At 42.4% G+C, this 19,458-nt stretch overlaps 1 protein-coding gene across 4 annotated transcripts in view; it reads right to left on the bottom strand.

Moving 5' to 3' along the window:
• LOC105838812 (hemicentin-1) overlaps nucleotides 1-19,458 on the bottom strand; it is a 165,989-nt gene that overhangs the window by 13,394 nt on the left and 133,137 nt on the right. For all 4 annotated transcript variants that reach the window (XM_028193503.2, XM_028193505.2, XM_028193508.2 and 1 more), the window contains exons 3-6: nucleotides 18,321-18,504; nucleotides 17,113-17,248; nucleotides 15,069-15,277; nucleotides 64-333 (exon numbers count right to left, since the gene is read on the bottom strand). In XM_028193503.2, coding sequence (XP_028049304.1) covers nucleotides 64-333; nucleotides 15,069-15,277; nucleotides 17,113-17,248; nucleotides 18,321-18,504 — 799 coding nt within the window. The remainder of the gene's footprint in view (nucleotides 1-63; nucleotides 334-15,068; nucleotides 15,278-17,112; nucleotides 17,249-18,320; nucleotides 18,505-19,458) is intronic.

Below are 19,458 nucleotides of genomic sequence, written 5' to 3'. Positions count from 1 at the left end.
AATACAAATAAATCGAGCAAAAATGACACGTTAGAGTGGCGAAGCGACAAGTGATACACGTACAGTTTACGGATACTTGCACCGAGACCGGGCTGCTCTCACCCTCGATGTTTGATGCCTCGCAGAGGTAAACAGCGGCGTGATTTCTATAAATTGGAGAGAACATCAAGGTTTCGCCGATACTAGCCACTTCCGTCACCCCAGGACTCTTGGTTTTCCTCCAGAGGATCGAAGCCGGTGGATTAGCGTCGGCGAGACATCGGATTTCCAGCTGATCGCGGCCCTCCTCGAGCTGGCCAGTTGGGACGCCGACTAATCTCGTCTCCGGCGCGTCTAAATTCATGCGAAATGTGCAGTTGATCACGAGAGCTTCAATCCCCAGTGCCGTGCCAAATATGTATATCAATTTATTGTAATATACATCACAGAGTCTATGTCAACCGAATTATTGCTTGCTGAATGCTGCGACATACAGAACTCAGGAAACAATCTTCATTCATTTAAGTCTAGAAATCGCATTAATTAAAGTTTGTTAAATAAAGTTAAGATAAAGTTCGTCTCGAAATAAATATTTGTCTCAAAAAAATATTATCTTCCATATTTTATTAAGTTTTTTTTTTATTTCGCCAATGCTGTTATAATATATTCGGCAGTAAAAATTTTCGAGGATTAATGAGAGATTCTCAACGGTAAAGAGACACCTTCTAACTTCTAACATTAAACGTACATGGACATTAACTAAATTAACAATATTAACTAATGATATGATAATGTTATTCAACTTTTTTTAGAATATACTCGTTATCTATTTTTAGTGGGTCGATATAAAAAGCGAGAGTAAGACCTACTGTGGCGATTTTAATGAGAACAGCGCGGAAATTACATATAATTATCTCAGAAGAGCCTTTTCATATTCATGTCTCTCGGTAAACAAGAGGAATTTAACGTAAATGCGGTCGAGAAAGCAGATCCCGTCTACTGGGTTTAATCACACCGGAATCATCAGTCGCAGTGCGCAGAAAACCGTGAAAGATAAACATTAGATGCAGAAAACAAACGCGGCATGAAGTTTTCATACTAAACTGGTCATTAATGAGCTCTTAATCGAAAGCAAGAGCTATACACAAATGCATTTTTGTAACTCGATATTTTTCAAACGATATTTCAGCTTGACAGCTACCTGTCAGGTTTCGTAGCTTTTGTGAGTGATCCACTTGTCGATTGGAGGAAATAAAGATAAAATAATCTAATATATATGAAATTAACAGGTAATATTTCCTATTTTAATGCGTTATTTCTTTTCTCAAATATAATAACTGCTCGTTCGAGAAAGCAATTTACAAATTATACCAAGCAAAGATATCTACATCGTGATTTTGCAAGATGGATATTCTGGTTTAAGGAGAAATTAAATTACGCAAACGCGGTCAATCGTACCATTGTTTTCCCGATGGACCAAGCAAACTGGAAACACCGCGCTGACTTTGGTTTCGCGTATAACTGATGGTACCTGGTGGACACGGTGGAAAAAGCGTGTGTGTTCGGGTCACGCGGTAATTACCTTCTTCGAATAATTAATTAATCACCGTGAGAGATGAATTTCGCGAAATATACCGTGAGCAAGAACGTATTGCTGCTGTGTGCAACTCGTTTTAGTATTAATTTGTACATAATCGAAATAACGTGCGCACGTTGCGTACAACTCATAATAATTTATGATCGCGTTTGTTATTTTATTTCTTAGCAGGTGTAATCGACTGTTATTTATGGAGCTTCTCGCTTCACATTCAAGAAATACGTAATGAATGGACATTATTATTGCTTTGAGAACGTTTATAATTGGATGGTTTTTGCATTGCAAAAACATTGTTTAAATGCATGCACATCCTCGTACCGCGTACGAATTTTTTACATTACGCGGTATATAACGCAATATATTGTTCTTCAGCTTTTAATTCGCGGATCGTAATTTCGAAGTGCTTGATGATGCACCAGCTGTAATTTTGGTTGATTTTGATGGAAAACTGGCACAGTTACGGCATCCTATGCACCGAGTGATGATGTAATTCATGTTTATTTACTCGATATTTATTTAATTTACGGGCGGTATAAACCGGAGCCAATTTTCATCAGCGAGCCGGCTCACTTCTGGTTTCCATATTCATGTAATAGGTCGTCGTTGCGGCCATTAAAAATGTTAAATGCTGTTACGTTTAATGAATAACATTATAGCGTATGTAACTAGATGAGCTACAAACATAAAACCGAGTTAATCCGTGTCACTTTGTGAGTAATATGACACACATAAAATAATAAAACCGTGCGCGCGGGTGTGTATGTGTGTGTGTGTGTGTGAGAGAGGAAGATGTATACATATATGCAATTATTATATATTGTAGCGTACAAAAATATATATAAAAATATGTCAAAGTAATTAACTCAATTTTATGTTTATACTTTACTTCGTAGCATATGCTACAATATTATTCATTAAATGCTTAATATATATATATATATATATATATATATATATATATATATAATAATTTAATATACTTCCACATACTTAAAAATTAAATTGCATTTGCTACTGTTTTTCTGCAAGCAATATATTATTATTTATACGCTAATGGAATATAATTATAATTTGGAGAGATTATGCAATTTTCAATTGTTTTGATATTTCTACATACACTTCTATTACTTTGACATTTGCAATTAAAATGTTTCTCTCTAAATGTTCCCTTCAATATAAGATCACATCTGTTCAGTCAAAATACAATTAATTAATTAATTAATTAATTAATTACAGCTTTGATATGGAAGATTATCGCTAGACGAATTAATTACGGCAAGCATCCATTATTGAAGCTGAATAAAATCTAAAAGAGAAATATCTACACAAATTGAAACAGAGATTTATTCCCTTGAATAACTGTATACAAATCCTTATTGGAAAAATGTATTAAAAAAGTGTAAATGATCTTATAATAGTTTATTAAAAATGGATTCTTATAAATTCATATATTTTGCTATCTTCTTTTGTTGCATCTCACGCGATCGTGTACTATATAGCTGTAATTTGAATTTAATAAAGCCTATTTAATTTAATTTGAATTTAACAACTTTAGTAAACGTGAGTTTGCATAGCCGTGTTGTTGCATTTTCATGAAAACTAAGTACGCGAGACGCAAAACGGAGGAAAATGGTTGTAACGGGAATAATGCGAATCGATGTGAATTAAACCTAAGATTTCATTTGAAAAACTTATATTCGAATAAAAAAAATTTAATATCAAATATTAATAAAAAGATATGACGAGTTAAAATCATATATAATATCTCTCTTAAAATTTCCTAAGAACAAAATTACATTATAAAATCTACCATTAAAAATAAAATCGATATTTTAAAAGTTACTATTCTCTTAATTATCTAAATATTTTATGCAGATTATTGAAAAGTTGTAACATGGCTGTATTCGAAACTTTTTTCTCTATAGTTTTATTTCAATTTCTTTAAGAAATATAACTGCCAAAATTACAACAATCTTTTAAGACACACAGGTCATCCAAACAAGCAATCTGCCACAAAATGCATTTTCGTTAACGAGACTCGTAATTTTTACCGTTCCGCAATTCACTTTTTCAATCGCCTGTGAAATCCACCGAATTGTTCTAGGCGTTCTACGGAAAAGAATCGGGAGAAGGAAAGATGAAGGATGAAAAAGTCAACCGGCAAACGCGTTGGTGCTCGATCCAGTCACCATTTTCGTTCTGGCGCAGATAGCTAGCGCAGCTGTTCATTTCACGTAACAGCGATTCCGAAATACGCGCGAGAGAGTAGCCGCTGACCCATCTAGAATTTTAGCTTCTCTCTCTTCCTCATTCTGTCTCTCTCTCTCTCTCTCTCTCTCTCTCTCTCTCTCTCTCTCTCTCTCTCTCTCTCTCTCTCTTTCTCCCTATTATCTTGTATTTCGTGTCGATCAGTATCGCGTTCAATATGTTCTTTTTTATCCGCGTGACTCTTACTTTGCACGCAAAAGTTTCTTTTCTGCATGTTCCGCAAGAAAAAACAGTATATTTAAGAGCGAATCGAAAAACTGCTTTCTCTGCAAGTATCGTAAAAGTTAGAACAAAAATAATCTTTAATTTAAATATATCTTTTTTAAATTAAAAAAAATGTATTGAGATTTAATCTCTCTTTAATCAAATATGAAAACTTTGAGATTTCTCTCAATTTCTGTTATGTTCTGTAACTTTCATTGTGCCACTAATTTATTTTCATTGATTATAATCGAGTGATAAGATAAAAATATTGAGTTTATCTGATTAAACGCGTTATAGATAGAAATCAAACTCTCACCGAATGTTTACGGAAATGAGATATTCGAGTTAGAGTACCTTGCAAAAATTATGCGCGGCGTCTGGAGCTAGTAATACCTCTGATATTGCCGGGATGATTTTATCGAAGAATTCCTGAAGAGTTTTTCCCTAAACTCGATTACTTGGTATGTACTCTGCGCATTTTAGCGCGCCGTGCCGAAATATCGATCATTCGAAAAATCTTTTATTCAGTCGGAGAAGTTCTGACGTTATTTCCATATCCGCGTCCGCGTCGTTGTTTGAAGTTTACTCAGGAACGACTGAGAATTACGCGCGAGCGAGTAACATTCGTTCGCAAGTGCCAGATGCGCGCTGGGACACATTGCATCATGCTGGATTTACGCATCACGGAATCGTTGCGTGAGAGTATTTTACGAGGAACATTTTTTTCTAACAAATTCCACATCATGTTTTCTGACCATCAACGTTTCTGTTGGAAAGAGGAGGAAGTATAAGTTAATTAATAAAATATAAAAATATACGTAATAAAGAGATTAAACAAGTATAATCTATAATAAAATCCTATCTAAAAAAAGGCATGTAAAGTCGATTGCTCGCATTTCTCGAAGATCATTGTTGTCGCTTTTCCGCGATGCCAATTGGTTCTCTCGCTGCGCTTACTTCGTGTTGCAAGAGTAGCTGTCATTGCAATTGAATTTTGACAGCTGTCAAATTTGTATAAATATTATCTATACATTTATTGTTGTAATTTATTTTTAAAAGGTAAAAAATAAAAAGTTAAGTAGCGCGCGCGAAGCACGCGTCTGTGGTGTCTAGTGGTATATAAACTTGAAATATTTTTTATATTCTTTGATAATAATGGTATAACTATTTATTTTAAATATTTTTATAAATGTTTATCATAATTTTTTTAATACCTGACAAACTCAGACATAAAAATATGTACAAATAATTTTGCTTCCGAAACGGACCAACCTCCAATTTAGTTCAAATTTTGGAAATTTCATTTAGTGAAAAAAAACATATGCAAGGATTTTTGGCGACTCAAAAAAAATTTTTTTAAATGTCGGTAAATAGGAAATCCATAATTTGTAAACAAAAATTTAAATGTGTGTGTGTGTGTGTGTGTGTGTTTGTGTGTGACCACAGCGAAGCAATGTCTTTGTTTACTTTTTTTATTGGTGTACTTGTAAAATGAGTAAGTGTTAATTCCGTTACCAGGCATTGTATTGAAAACCTGCAAACACATGTGAACTTTACTTTGTTTGGAGTGTGCACATGGGTTAGCGCCCCCACTTGGATGGGGTGCGTGCGTGAGTGAGTGAATGAGTGAGTGAGTGAGTGAGCGAGTGAGTGAGTGAATGAGTGAGAGTGAGTGAGAGTAAGCGAGGAGTGAGTGAGGAGTGAGTGAAAAGTGAGTGAGGAGTGAGTGAGGAGTGAGTGAGGAGTGAGTGAGTGACTGAATGAAAGTAAGTGAGGAGTGAGTAAATGAGAGTGAGTGAGAGTAAGTGAGAAGTGAGTGAGGAGTAAGTGAGTAAGTAAGTGAGTGAGTGAGAGTGAGTAAGAGTGAGTGAGAGTGAGTAAGAGTGAGTGAGAAGTGAGTGAAGAGTAAATGAGTAAGTGAGTGAGTGAGTGAGTGAGTGAGGAGTGAGTAAGGAGTGAGTGAAGAGTGAGTAAGGAGTGAGTGAGAAGTGAGTAAGGAGTGAGTGAGTGAGTAAATAAGAGTGAGTGAGTGAGTAAATAAGAGTGAGTGAGGAGTGAGTGAGTGAGTGAGTGAGGAGTGAGCGAGAAGTGAGCCGGAAGTGAGCCGGGAGTGAGCGAGGAGTGAGCCGGGAGTGAACCGGGAGTAAGCCGGGAGTGAGTCGGGAGGGAGTCGGGAGTGAGCCGGGAGTGAACCGGGAGTAAGCCGGGAGTGAGCAAGGAGTGAGCGAGTGAGTGAGCGAGGAGTGAACCGGAAGTAAGCCGGGAGTGAGCCGAGAGTGAACCGGGAGTAAGCCGGGAGTGAGCCGGGAGGGAGTCGGGAGTGAGCCGGGAGTAAACCGGGAGTAAGCCGGGAGTGAGCCGGGAGTGAGTCGGGAGTGAGCCGGGAGTGAGCCGGGAGTGAGCCAGGAGTGAGCCAGGAGTGAGTCGGGAGTAAGCCGGGGGTGAGCCGGGAGTGAGCCAGGAGTGAGCCGGGAGTGAGCGAGTGAGTGAGCGAGGAGTGAGCGAGGAGTGAGCGAGTGAGTGAGCGAGGAGTGAGCCGGGAGTGAACCGGGAGTGAGCCGAGAGTGAACCGGGAGTAAGCCGGGAGTGAGCCGGGAGTGAGCCGGGAGTGAGCCAGGAGTGAGCGAGTGAGTGAGCGAGGAGTGAGTAAGGAGTGAGCGAGTAAGTGAGCAAGGAGTGAGCCGGGAGTGAACCGGAAGTAAGCCGGGAGTCAGCCGGGAGTGAACCGGGAGTAAGCCGGGAGTGAGCCGGGAGTGAGCGAGTGAGTGAGCGAGGAGTGAGCGAGGAGTGAGCAAGGAGTGAGCGAGTGAGTGAGCGAGGAGTGAACCGGGATTAAGCCGGGAGTGAGCCGAGAGTGAACCGGGAGTAAGCCGGGAGTGAGTCGGGAGGAAGTCGGGAGTGAGCCGGGAGTGAACCGGGAGTAAGCCGGGAGTGAGCAAGGAGTGAGCGAGTGAGTGAGCGAGGAGTGAACCGGGAGTAAGCCGGGAGTGAGCCGAGAGTGAACCGGGAGTAAGCCGGGAGTGAGCCGGGAGGGAGTCGGGAGTGAGCCGAGAGTGAACCGAGAGTGAGCCGGGAGTGAACCGGGAGTGAACCGGGAGTGAGCCGGAGGGAGTCGGGAGTGAGCCGGGAGTAAACCGGGAGTAAGCCGGGAGTGAGCCGGGAGTGAGTCGGGAGTGAGCCGGGAGTGAGCCGGGAGTGAGCCAGGAGTGAGCCAGGAGTGAGTCGGGAGTAAGCCGGGGGTGAGCCGGGAGTGAGCCGGGAGTGAGCCAGGAGTGAGCGAGTGAGTGAGCGAGGAGTGAGTAAGGAGTGAGCGAGTAAGTGAGCAAGGAGTGAGCCGGGAGTGAACCGGAAGTAAGCCGGGAGTCAGCCGGGAGTGAACCGGGAGTAAGCCGGGAGTGAGCCGGGAGTGAACCGGGAGTAAGCCGGGAGTGAGCCGGGAGTGAGCGAGTGAGTGAGCGAGGAGTGAGCGAGGAGTGAGCCGGGAGTGAACCGGGAGTGAGCCGAGAGTGAACCGGGAGTAAGCCGGGAGTGAGCCGGGAGTGAGCCGGGAGTGAGCCAGGAGTGAGCGAGTGAGTGAGCGAGGAGTGAGTAAGGAGTGAGCGAGTAAGTGAGCAAGGAGTGAGCCGGGAGTGAACCGGAAGTAAGCCGGGAGTCAGCCGGGAGTGAACCGGGAGTAAGCCGGGAGTGAGCCGGGAGTGAGCGAGTGAGTGAGCGAGGAGTGAGCGAGGAGTGAGCAAGGAGTGAGCGAGTGAGTGAGCGAGGAGTGAACCGGGATTAAGCCGGGAGTGAGCCGAGAGTGAACCGGGAGTAAGCCGGGAGTGAGTCGGGAGGAAGTCGGGAGTGAGCCGGGAGTGAACCGGGAGTAAGCCGGGAGTGAGCAAGGAGTGAGCGAGTGAGTGAGCGAGGAGTGAACCGGGAGTAAGCCGGGAGTGAGCCGAGAGTGAACCGGGAGTAAGCCGGGAGTGAGCCGGGAGGGAGTCGGGAGTGAGCCGAGAGTGAACCGAGAGTGAGCCGGGAGTGAACCGGGAGTGAGCCGGGAGTGAGCCGGGAGTGAGTCGGGAGTGAGCCGGGAGTGAGCCGGGAGTGAGCCAGGAGTGAGCCGGGAGTGAGTCGGGAGTAAGCCGGGGGTGAGCCGGGAGTGAGCCAGGAGTGAGCCGGGAGTGAGCGAGTGAGTGAGCGAGGAGTGAGCGAGGAGTGAGCGAGTAAGTGAGCGAGGAGTGAGCCGGGAGTGAACCGGGAGTAAGCTGGGAGTGAGCCGGGAGTGAGCCGGGAGTGAGCCAGGAGTGAGCCAGGAGTGAGTCGGGAGTAAGCCGGGGGTGAGCCGGGAGTGAGCCAGGAGTGAGCCGGGAGTGAGCGAGTGAGTGAGCGAGGAGTGAGCGAGGAGTGAGCGAGTGAGTGAGCGAGGAGTGAGCCGGGAGTGAACCGGGAGTGAGCCGAGAGTGAACCGGGAGTGAGCCGGGAGTGAGCCGGGAATGAGCCAGGAGTGAGCGAGTGAGTGAGCGAGGAGTGAGTAAGGAGTGAGCGAGTAAGTGAGCAAGGAGTGAGCCGGGAGTAAGCCGGGAGTCAGCCGGGAGTGAACCGGGAGTAAGCCGGGAGTGAGCCGGGAGTGAGCCAGGAGTGAGCCAGGAGTGAGTCGGGAGTAAGCCGGGGGTGAGCCGGGAGTGAGCCAGGAGTGAGCCGGGAGTGAGCCAGGAGTGAGCGAGCGAGGAGTGAGTAAGGAGTGAGCGAGTAAGTGAGCAAGGAGTGAGCCGGGAGTGAACCGGGAGTGAGCCGAGAGTGAACCGGGAGTGAGCCGGGAGTGAGCCGGGAGTGAGCCAGGAGTGAGCGAGCGAGGAGTGAGTAAGGAGTGAGCGAGTAAGTGAGCAAGGAGTGAGCCGGGAGTGAACCGGGAGTAAGCCGGGAGTCAGCCGGGAGTGAACCGGGAGTAAGCCGGGAGTGAGCCGGGAGTGAGCGAGTGAGTGAGCGAGGAGTGAGCGAGGAGTGAGCAAGGAGTGAGCGAGTGAGTGAGCGAGGAGTGAACCGGGATTAAGCCGGGAGTGAGCCGAGAGTGAACCGGGAGTAAGCCGGGAGTGAGTCGGGAGGAAGTCGGGAGTGAGCCGGGAGTGAACCGGGAGTAAGCCGGGAGTGAGCAAGAAGTGAGCGAGTGAGTGAGCGAGGAGTGAACCGGGAGTAAGCCGGGAGTGAGCCGAGAGTGAACCGGGAGTAAGCCGGGAGTGAGCCGGGAGGGAGTCGGGAGTGAGCCGAGAGTGAACCGGGAGTGAGCCGGGAGTGAACCGGGAGTGAGCCGGGAGTGAGCCGGGAGTGAGTCGGAAGTGAGCCGGGAGTGAGCCGGGAGTGAGTCGGGAGTAAGCCGGGGGTGAGCCGGGAGTGAGCCAGGAGTGAGCCGGGAGTGAGCGAGTGAGTGAGCGAGGAGTGAGCGAGGAGTGAGCGAGTGAGTGAGCGAGGAGTGAGCCGGGAGTGAACCGGGAGTAAGCTGGGAGTGAGCCGGGAGTGAGCCGGGAGTGAGCCGGGAGTGAGCCGGGAGTGAGTCGGGAGTGAGCCAGGAGTGAGTCGGGAGTGAGCCGAGAGTGAGTCGGGAGTAAGCCGGGAGTGAGCCGGGAGTGAGCCAGGAGTGAGCCAGGAGTGAGCGAGTGAGTGAGCGAGGAGTGAGCAAGGAGTGAGCGAGTGAGTGAGTAAGTGAGTGAAAAAGGGTGGAAGAGAGGGAGCAAACGAGCGAACGTAACTAGAAAAATATGTAGCTAGGTTGCTAGATAGCAGTAGGTATGCAAGTAGGTATGTATGTTGGTAGGTATGTAGGTATGTATGTATGTATAATTAAATTTTACATTTTTTTATTTAAAATTGCAGAAGACGTTTGATTAATGTAAACGAAAGATAGAGAAAATTAAATTGCAATTATTATTATTTTTAAAGTAAAAAGTCAAATAGCGCGCGCGCAGCGCGCGCTTGTAATGTTCTAGTTATATAAATTACAAGAACAAAAAAATAATAATAGAAAAAAACAATTAAAAATTTGATTATAACTTAATTTTTTTTCAATTTACTCCTTTTTTCTATTATTATTACTTTATTTTAATCTTTGTATTTTATTGTTCTACAAATTTAATTATAACGTCAAATACTTATAACAATCAAAATCGGGTATAAATTTTTTTTTGGTTAATTGCTTTTATAATAAAAACCGAAATAATTATATAAAATAAAGATGTTAAAAAGATAAGTTAAATTATGCATTTCTTTTGCGTTTTTAATAAAGCGCTTTTAATAAATTGCTAAAGTTTCCAACTACGGTAATTTACGTTAGTTAATTTAAGAATGACATTCATCGATTTCTTGGTAAGAGAAAAACGATGATCATGTAACTATTCTCCATTTGATAGCTTTCAAAAAGAAGCCGCGATTCGAATGGATCAACGAGTGCCCGTTCGGCCATATTTCGGCTAGTCGGTTCGGATAAACTTCAAACGGCTCTGCTTTTACGAAATGAAAGCGAATGGATGAGACAAAAAAAGCGCTAAAGTTAAAAGACAGGAGATACACGGTGGACGCATCCTTTGTGATGGATAAAATTTGATAATCTAGCGTAACTTGAATTTATTTCAAAGCTTAAACATTGCAAACTTTCGAGTATAGCAAATTTTTTTCTACAACAATTTACTAATGGACACATGCATTTCTTATCAAATGTGTGGCGGGAGTTCGTTAAGCAGACGTACACGATAATTTTTGCAGCGCGGGATTACTATTTGCGCGATAAGAATTAACAGAATAATTACGAATGAAAGAAAGCATCGCGTGCTTTTTCGGAGCTCGCCATCACTTCCATTACTACGATCATAGGAACTGTTTCAAGCTGGTCCCATACACGCAGACCGACGAAACACGAGCGGGCTACTGATACATTCGCGTCGGTTGGGCTCGGTAAAAAAAAAAAAAGCACCGACAAAATGCATCCCTCTAGTTAGCGAGAATAAATCCCCCGGTACGCGATCGAAGTAGCACTGGCACGAAATGTATCGACTTTGCTCTGAGGCAAACTTTTCAATTTGCGCTGAAAACTCCCGCCCGCCTAATGCACGTAATCAATACGGTCGGCATGCCGTGCGTGCCGCACACGAGCGCGTGCACACACCCCCGGATAAGCAAATATATGGCCGGATGGATACACAAGATGTCCCCAAGAGGACCACGACGAGACTCGGGATCGAATTTGCGGTGGGAATTATAAATTACGTGGCCGTGGAGCCCGAAATTGGATCGAGGCAAACGGGTGGAGAGGGAAACGATGTTCTTGGAGATGATATTAGGAATGGTAACCGACGAATCAATTTTTGACGCCACGTGCGTAATCGAAATTGCACACCTCGCTGGAGCGCATCGGTGACAGCCGCGAGCGGCTGACGTATTTAAGACCGCAACTACTGTAAGAAAGCGCGTCGATATTTATGAGTCGTTAGAAATATTATTCGAGAAATATATTATGTTATTTTACACGCAGCATTTTGTTTCATTCGTTATAGAACAACAAATGAGATTTTGCCTAGTGAAAGGTTAACAAATTGCCATGTCAATAATTTAATGAGATTAAATTCTTGTTATCATAATAGCGGTATTATTCGCATGCTTGGGTATTAACGGCAAATCGGAATATTTGTCGATACGCGTATCGCGAGTAGCAGCCCCGATAATTTATTTACAATGCGGTGGAACTTTACGCAAAAGTGCGCGAACCTTTTAACTCCCGCAACGAGGTAGAGCACATATATGTACGAGATATTTTTTCAACCGCTAAATTAATTCGTGGCGTGGAGAAAGATGAAACATATACGAGAGCCAAATGCAATCTGGTTAACGTATTAATTACCTGATCTGATCCTATCGAAAATGTTTGCTAATTAATGTTACATAACGTTGGATTTAATAGCCGATTCAATTTCACAATTCGCATAGGATATGAGATTTGATAGCAAGCCGCGTTATTAAGTTTACAAATGGTATTTTTTTTACGGCGGTTTTAAATTTAATAATTAAATATTTCTGTTAACACATTAAGAGCAGCATAATTAACTACGATGATAATTACGATGCCAAGGAAAACATTTTTGATATTTTTACAATTAATCCTTCCTCGATTACGTCATCAAACTAACGAACAAATTACACGCAAGTAGAAATTATCTCATAAAGTTATCGTAATATCGGTACACAAGATCGGCGTGATGACTCAAAGGCTGCGTTATTAGCAATAATCTTATTTAAATCAACCGTGATTTGATTGCAGTTACACAGCGATACTGGCCGAAGCTAAAATCAATACTCATTTAGCTGCTGTCCGCCGCAGCACGGTTTCGCAAAAAGCGTTAAAATCTGCCTGAATGTTCAGCCGGGCATCGAATTGTCGATAAGGTTAAAACGCATGACATCACGACGTACTGATTTGAGGGAGATTGATGAGAGAGAAAGAGAGAAAGGGAGAAGGGAGGGAAGGAAGAGAGAAGGGGAGAGAGAAAAAGAGGGGGGGGGGGGAAAGGAAGAGGGACAGGGAAAGAGGGGGAGGAAAACATGCGGTTTTCTACCGTGTATATGCGTCTGCATGTGGGCGTGAGAATGCGCGCCCAGTTAAATCAGTGTATTGTTGGGGATGGTCAGAGATGCGAAACGGTTTGAGGTCAGTGTGTTACACGGGCATGCCGCGGCACAGTAACTTTTTGCCGAACCGTTTTTCATGACCGAGCGTTTTGCTGGTGGACTGTTTTCCTGCAATTTGTGCGAGAAATGTACGAGCGTTGGTCGTGCTTTTTTAATTTTTTTTCTACCAAATGCATTTTTGCACTGATATTATGTGATATATAATACGATAAAAATATTGATATTCTTTCAATCTGTCTTTATCATATAAAAAATACAATATGTCCGAGCACGTGACGTCTTTCTTTAATTTACGAATAGTATAATAGATTTTTCTTGTTCCAAACTATAATATATTAACTCCGTAGATTTTGTGTTACGTATTAATTGCATTATATTAGGTGTTATATGTTGAAATCAAGTACAAAATGGCACGTAGAATATAAAAAATTGGAGTTCAAGAAATTACTTTAATAATTCTGTAATTATAATAGACTTAATTAAGTACCTCGGGCTCCGATTTCATTTTAGCTCCATTTCGATTTAGTTTACTTAACTAGATCATTTCTCTTCAGAAAGAGAGTATTTGTAAATGTAGTAAGTAATCGTGATTGATTGCTAACAAATTGTAAATTTAAATGGAAAGCGAGAATATAAATTAATCTAATTAATTCAAATATTAATTTAAAATGTAAGAATATATATTTTTTATATGCATCTTTTAATAATTTGTAAAAATAAGTTGACTTATAGATTCTAACGATTTTGAATACAAGTCTAAAAGTAAAATTTTGAACTATTAAAATAATTATAAAAAACAAGCATGATGAACAATGATGCAAAATTTTGAAATTTTAGCAGTCAACTTGAGCATAATTGGTTTGATAATCTAAAAAAAATTATTTTCAAATCTGTATTCAACTTCAATAAAATTGTTCTTTCCGTGTGTTCATCACCTTCATAATACGGCTAGCATTGTTAATCTAGTATTATTAAATTATTATATCATATTATTTCTATGAAATAATTTCGTACAGAGCTCAGTAGAATCGAAAATGCATCACGTCAATTATGCGAGTTATAACGAATAACGCTGTCGGAAATTTGTTCGAAAGTTTTTCATTACGGCTAGAAATATATTTCTACGCGTGCAGATGGCGGCTGAGAAGGAAGAGAAGTTTCAACGTCGTATATTTTCTTCCTTCTTCCGTCGTTTCCATTATGCATACAACATACTTGATGACCGGCACGACTATGCAAAAAAAAAAAAGGAGAGACGCAACCTTAATCTCAACCTACCGCTCCGTTCTTCTTTGCGCATTTTACTTCGAGGTCTCCTTCAAAGAAAGCATTTTCTTTCACGAACATAAGTATAATCGCGCAACGTTAAACAAGTCGTTTATTATAGCGACGTGCTCTTGAAATTTAAAACACATCGCTTCGCGTATTCAAAATTTTACGTTCTTTTATGAGATAATGGAGATAATGAGATTGGAATCCGCTGATTCAACATCGGTGTCATATTTGGAACAAAACTGTTTAAAATTTCATACCAGCGAATACTTGATACAATTCATTGCGACCAATTGTGTACTATTATCTCTCCAAACTGCCAGGTACAGATATCAAAGCGGTAATAATTACTAATTACAACACATAATTTTGTACTCACATTCTGTATTGTTTCATGACAGATAAGAATTTTCCGTTCATACGCGTTTCCTCTCGACACACTTCTAGACGTATTCTCTAATTAGTGGTGCCCATTAAGAAGACTTAATAAGCCACTATAATCCGCTGAGACAACGATTCTTGTCATCGTTCATAATCAATTAGAAACTCGTCTGTATTCAGGCACAAAGTTCGCGAACGGCGAAGGATTAAACTAACGGAGTTCTATTTTCTCGGGGAGGAAGACGAGTTCATGAAGCGAGTTTGTTAAATGAAGGATCTACTTATATCGCACGTCGCTCACGTATTTATACCGCATACGCGTGTGTCTTGGCATATATGTCGTTATTTACATTAACAAAACATTTAATTCAATAATAATTATCGAACATAAAGATTGATCCTACTTATTTTATGATAATAATTGTAATTTAGAAAAAAGATTAGTTAATTTCAAAGATAATTGATAGCAATTTTATAACAATAATGTAATCTTACTTTCCAAAACAATCTAAAAATAAAAGCTCGAAACTTTTAGTAAATATTAATTAATTTTCTATCTGCTGTTATATTTTCGTACCTGCCTTCATCTTATATTGTCTTATCTTATATTTTTCTTTTCTATTATTAACTTTACTTTTTATATCTCTCTTCTTCCATACTTGCAAAGATGTAACGCGTTCCTTCTTTGCCATTCTACGAGGAAATTGCGTCTACTTACATCGCACGTCGAATCTCACTTCGGTGCTGGACGACATGGTGGGATTGGCGTACGCCGGATGGATGGCGACGCATCTGATCGGCTGCCCGTAACGTGATCGTTCGGCCAGAATCTCGCAAACACTGTAGGTTGCCCAAGTGCGCGGATTATCTACCTCGGTTGAGTTTACCTGGGGCCGCAACGTCCTCATCTCGGTCTCGCCCACGTACCTGCATATCGCCCCGAAAATTTGCATTTCCAATGGCTGTTCTCTGCAACAACTCTTACTCGCCCCCCCTCCCCCCCCGTTCAACACCCTCCTGTCCTCGACATCTTCCTCTTCGAGCTCGCTCTATCTCGCTCGCACGCTCCCCGTTTCGTCGCCACTCTTTGTCTCTCTGACCCTCTCGCCCTCCCATCTTGCTCTACCCAACCTTTCCCATCAGGACTCATCTCGTCGCGGATTATTCAGAATTCTCTGCTCTTCAGGAGTCTTGCAGTTTCGCGGACTCCGACTAACGATGGTACTCTCGTGAATTAAGCCTCTCGGTGCTCGGTTATTATAGTACAAAGGATTATATGAAAGGATAATATGAAAACATAAATTCGTATCTCGTAAACAGAGAGGATCAAGTCGCTATTATATTCACAGTTAAACTTATATCGAGTGCCCACAATTTTCGTAATAATTACCACGATAGTCATCTCTCAGTTAACGATTAATCCCTTTTTCTTCAGAATGGAACCTCGTCGTCGATTACACGCGAGTCTCTCTCTCTCTCTCTCTCTCTCTCTCTCTCTCTCTCTCTCTCTCTCTCGATCTCTTCGCTCGGTCATAATTAATACGTTTATGCATACACATATTCTGCCTTGCGTCGCGTATGTCAATTAGGATAATTCCCAGTGAGTAAGTGGGTAACCGAGAGAGAAGGCAGCTGAGGACTGAGGAGAACGGTCGCCTTGTCAAGGGACCCCGTCTACAATTTGAAACGCGAGACTCTGCGGACATCATCATGCTAACTGAAAATTGCAAGGTTTAAAGCCGAGAGAGAGAGAGAGAGAGAGAGAGAGAGAGAGAGAGAGAGAGAGAGATCGCGCATCTCTCTCTTTCTTTCTGCCGTCGTCGCGGCGCTTGCTTTTGTTCCGTCGTAAAACTATTAAACCCCGCGAGCTCTTTGTGCGCTCTCGGAGCGACCCGAATGTTTTTCTCTCGCACGGCCGGATTCGAGAAAAACTGGACCAAAAATTTCGCCGTCCGTTCGTCCCCTGCGTGAGAGACGACCCCTTCCGATGTTTTCCCGTCGTCGTAGCACGAAATGCATCGACGTGCAGCTCCTTAATTTCACCCGGACACAATGCAGAATAGATCATGATTATTCATGGGGCGCGTGTTCCACTATCGACAGTGTCCTCGATGCATTACCGTGGAATCTTCGAGCAACGTGGAACAAGCGCTCCAACGACGGTTGAAGAAGAGGCGCGCCGAGACGGTGGGAGACGCCCGTGAAATCGATAGTAACGTATATTTTGATTACCCGGGACAACCCGTTCAATCACGGAGACCCGAAAAGCCTCCGATGAAAAAAAAAAATGGTCGTTCAAACAGCAGGACTTTGTCAAAGTCGGAAGACAAAAGAGAAAGCTTCGGTGAAATAAATGATTCGGTGGCCGAAATAACTCGCGACTTGAAGATTACAATTTCGCAATTTCCCGTTAGAGCTGCGACGCGATTATTAGCTTCAGCAAGAATGGGAAAACCGTTTTCCCCTTAAAAATTAAACGGAAATGGCAAACGATTCAACAAGTCCGGATTCCGTATGTTATCTCCCTCTCTTTATTACTGATACACATTTCCATTTAATCCATAGGCTCCATAAATTGTCGAGCAATTACGCTCACAACGAGGGAGGGCAAACGAGCGGAAGGAAACGCAACGACCGGCGAAGACGACGAGGACGGAGAGCGAGCGAGACACGCGAGGCGAGAGATCGCGCGTGCCAAGCAAGGGGGTCGGTGGCGGCGCGCAAGTTAAGTAGTACGGAATCTACGTGCAACAATTACGAACCATTTAATTAGAGGCGAAGGATTCCCATACCGCGCTCTGCAAGTGAGCGTAGCGATCTCACCTGCTCGGGCTGTCACGTTGCTGCCGGGGAGAATTAGACGGTCGGCGTACTCTATCTGCGGTCGCTGAGGGCTGACTGGAACGAGAAAATTAGCACGGATTAATTCCCACCGTCGTATGCCATCGCTCGCGCATACCCCCGTCCTCCCCCCCCCCCTCCATTCACCCCCGAAAGCACTAAATACCATTTTAATCTTAAGCGCGAAATTTGTGAAAAGAGTGACTCCCCTAAAATATTATTCTATAGTATTCTTTTAGAAAGATATATAATCATATTTACAAATTTACGATATCTGAGTTTAGTAAATTTACGATCAGATTTTACATAATCCTTTTATACGTACAATAACAAAGCGATATGTTTGAATTTTACCTTTATAAGTATTAATACAAGTGCAAATTATTGCGAACCACAAGATTAAAAAAAGAAGAAAAAGGAGGGATTTCCGTCCCGGCTACATTTTCACGGCGCAGAAATAAATCCTGTTGCTTTATTGCTAATTGTGTCATGGGATTATGGCGAGTGTAACATCGAGGCGAATGTAACATCGAGGGAGTCGTCCGGCTGATTTTACAACTTAATCGGTGTATGTTCGGTGTAATGTATGATCCCCGGACGGGCGATATTAATTTGCCATAATTTCGACGATAAAAAGCGTCGAAATATTCGACGTAGCACAATGTATTATAATTCCAAGGCTGACGATAATGACGGAGTTCAAAGTGTGTATCTGCGCGAGTATTTATTGAGTTATGCGAATTATTGCGCGACGCGTGTAACAATTATGTTGATCGTTTCACTAACAAGCGAGTTTTCGAAATCAATTATTTCATCATTAACGTGAGAAAACAAAATGATTCAATTTGGTTGAATACAATTCGACTCCTCAACCTCATGTTAAATTACCTCGTAATTATTATCCCAAAACAGATATAATGTTATAACCACTTGTACATAAAATATCAACAGTTTAATTACATCTATCTATGTATCTCGGATATCCAAATATTGAAAATAATATTGAAAATCACTAATAATACACATATTAGAAAATTTTGATGATTTTTTCATTAAAAAATAATTCGTAGTAAATTCATGTTCTATTCGCATATATATATATATATATAGTACTTATTTGTGTATTTACCTCTGACGACCAGCCTCGCTGGTTCGGATGCTAACGCGTCTTGCGTAGTGAAATCACTGGCGGTTACTTGACATTGCCAGAGTCCGTCGTCGAACTCTAACGTGGCCGATCTGACCCATAACGAACAGTCGCCGATGTCAGGTGAGCCCACCCATTCGTATTTCTTCAAATGCATGCCTATTGGCTAAACAAAAAAAGAGAAGAATTTTTGTAAATCAGTTGTAATTTTCTTATATCTGGCTATATACTTTTTCTGTTCAATTTATTATTGATTGAGTAGTACCATAACTAAATATTACATTAATCTTTCATTCGACAATTAATTCAAGTTTAATTATTTCATCTTTTTCATAGATTTATTTTTCAATCATTTTATCAATTATATCATATTCCGCACAATATTTTATTTGATGTATTCTGATATAAAACATGAAAGATTTTTTTATATAAGATATTTATTTTTCCTTACTTTAACAGTTTTATACGTAGACGGACGGGAAAAAACGATTTATGTAAAAGAAGCAATTCACTGATTCCATTTATGAGAGCCGGAATACGATATCTCGTATGCATCGATTCAAGAAGTAACAAGCAGCTTAAGGGATGTCAGAGAAACAATGGCTTTGCGTGCTTATCGAAATGATAACATTTGTGAATTTAAAAACGTATGCGCACATTAAACACATTCGAAACTGTGTTCCGCGATATTAATAGAAACCACAATAATATCCGCCGACGAATTTCCTAGAGACAATGGTCCACGCTGCACGTCAGCATCTTTCGATGGTTTAAATCGGCGAGCCTGGGCTTCTCGTTACCGGAATCCTCTCCCGTGGACGGCGCCACAGCTCTCTGCCGTCAGTTGCCCTGTACGCTTCCTCCGAAATGAATCATCGGGTTCCGGCCGACGTCGGAGGTCGCTCTTCTTTCTCGCGGATTAAATCACTGCAGCCGGGAAAGTGCGGCCCTAGCAAATTTCGCAGTTATAATGCGGCCGTAATTCAGCGATCGATTCTGCATTCGCTCGCTCTTTATAATCTCCCCTCCACTCTCTCATCTCACAACGAGACTTTGCCTTCCGCGAAATCATGGAAGCTTTCTCTTGTGTCACTTTCCGAAAATACAATTTCATAATTTT

The sequence above is a fragment of the Monomorium pharaonis genome, chromosome 3 (assembly GCF_013373865.1).
Source record: "Monomorium pharaonis isolate MP-MQ-018 chromosome 3, ASM1337386v2, whole genome shotgun sequence".
Classification (NCBI taxonomy): Eukaryota; Metazoa; Arthropoda; class Insecta; order Hymenoptera; family Formicidae; genus Monomorium; species Monomorium pharaonis.
Note: the sequence above shows the minus strand (reverse complement) of the source record. Positions and strands in the feature narration are given on the sequence as shown.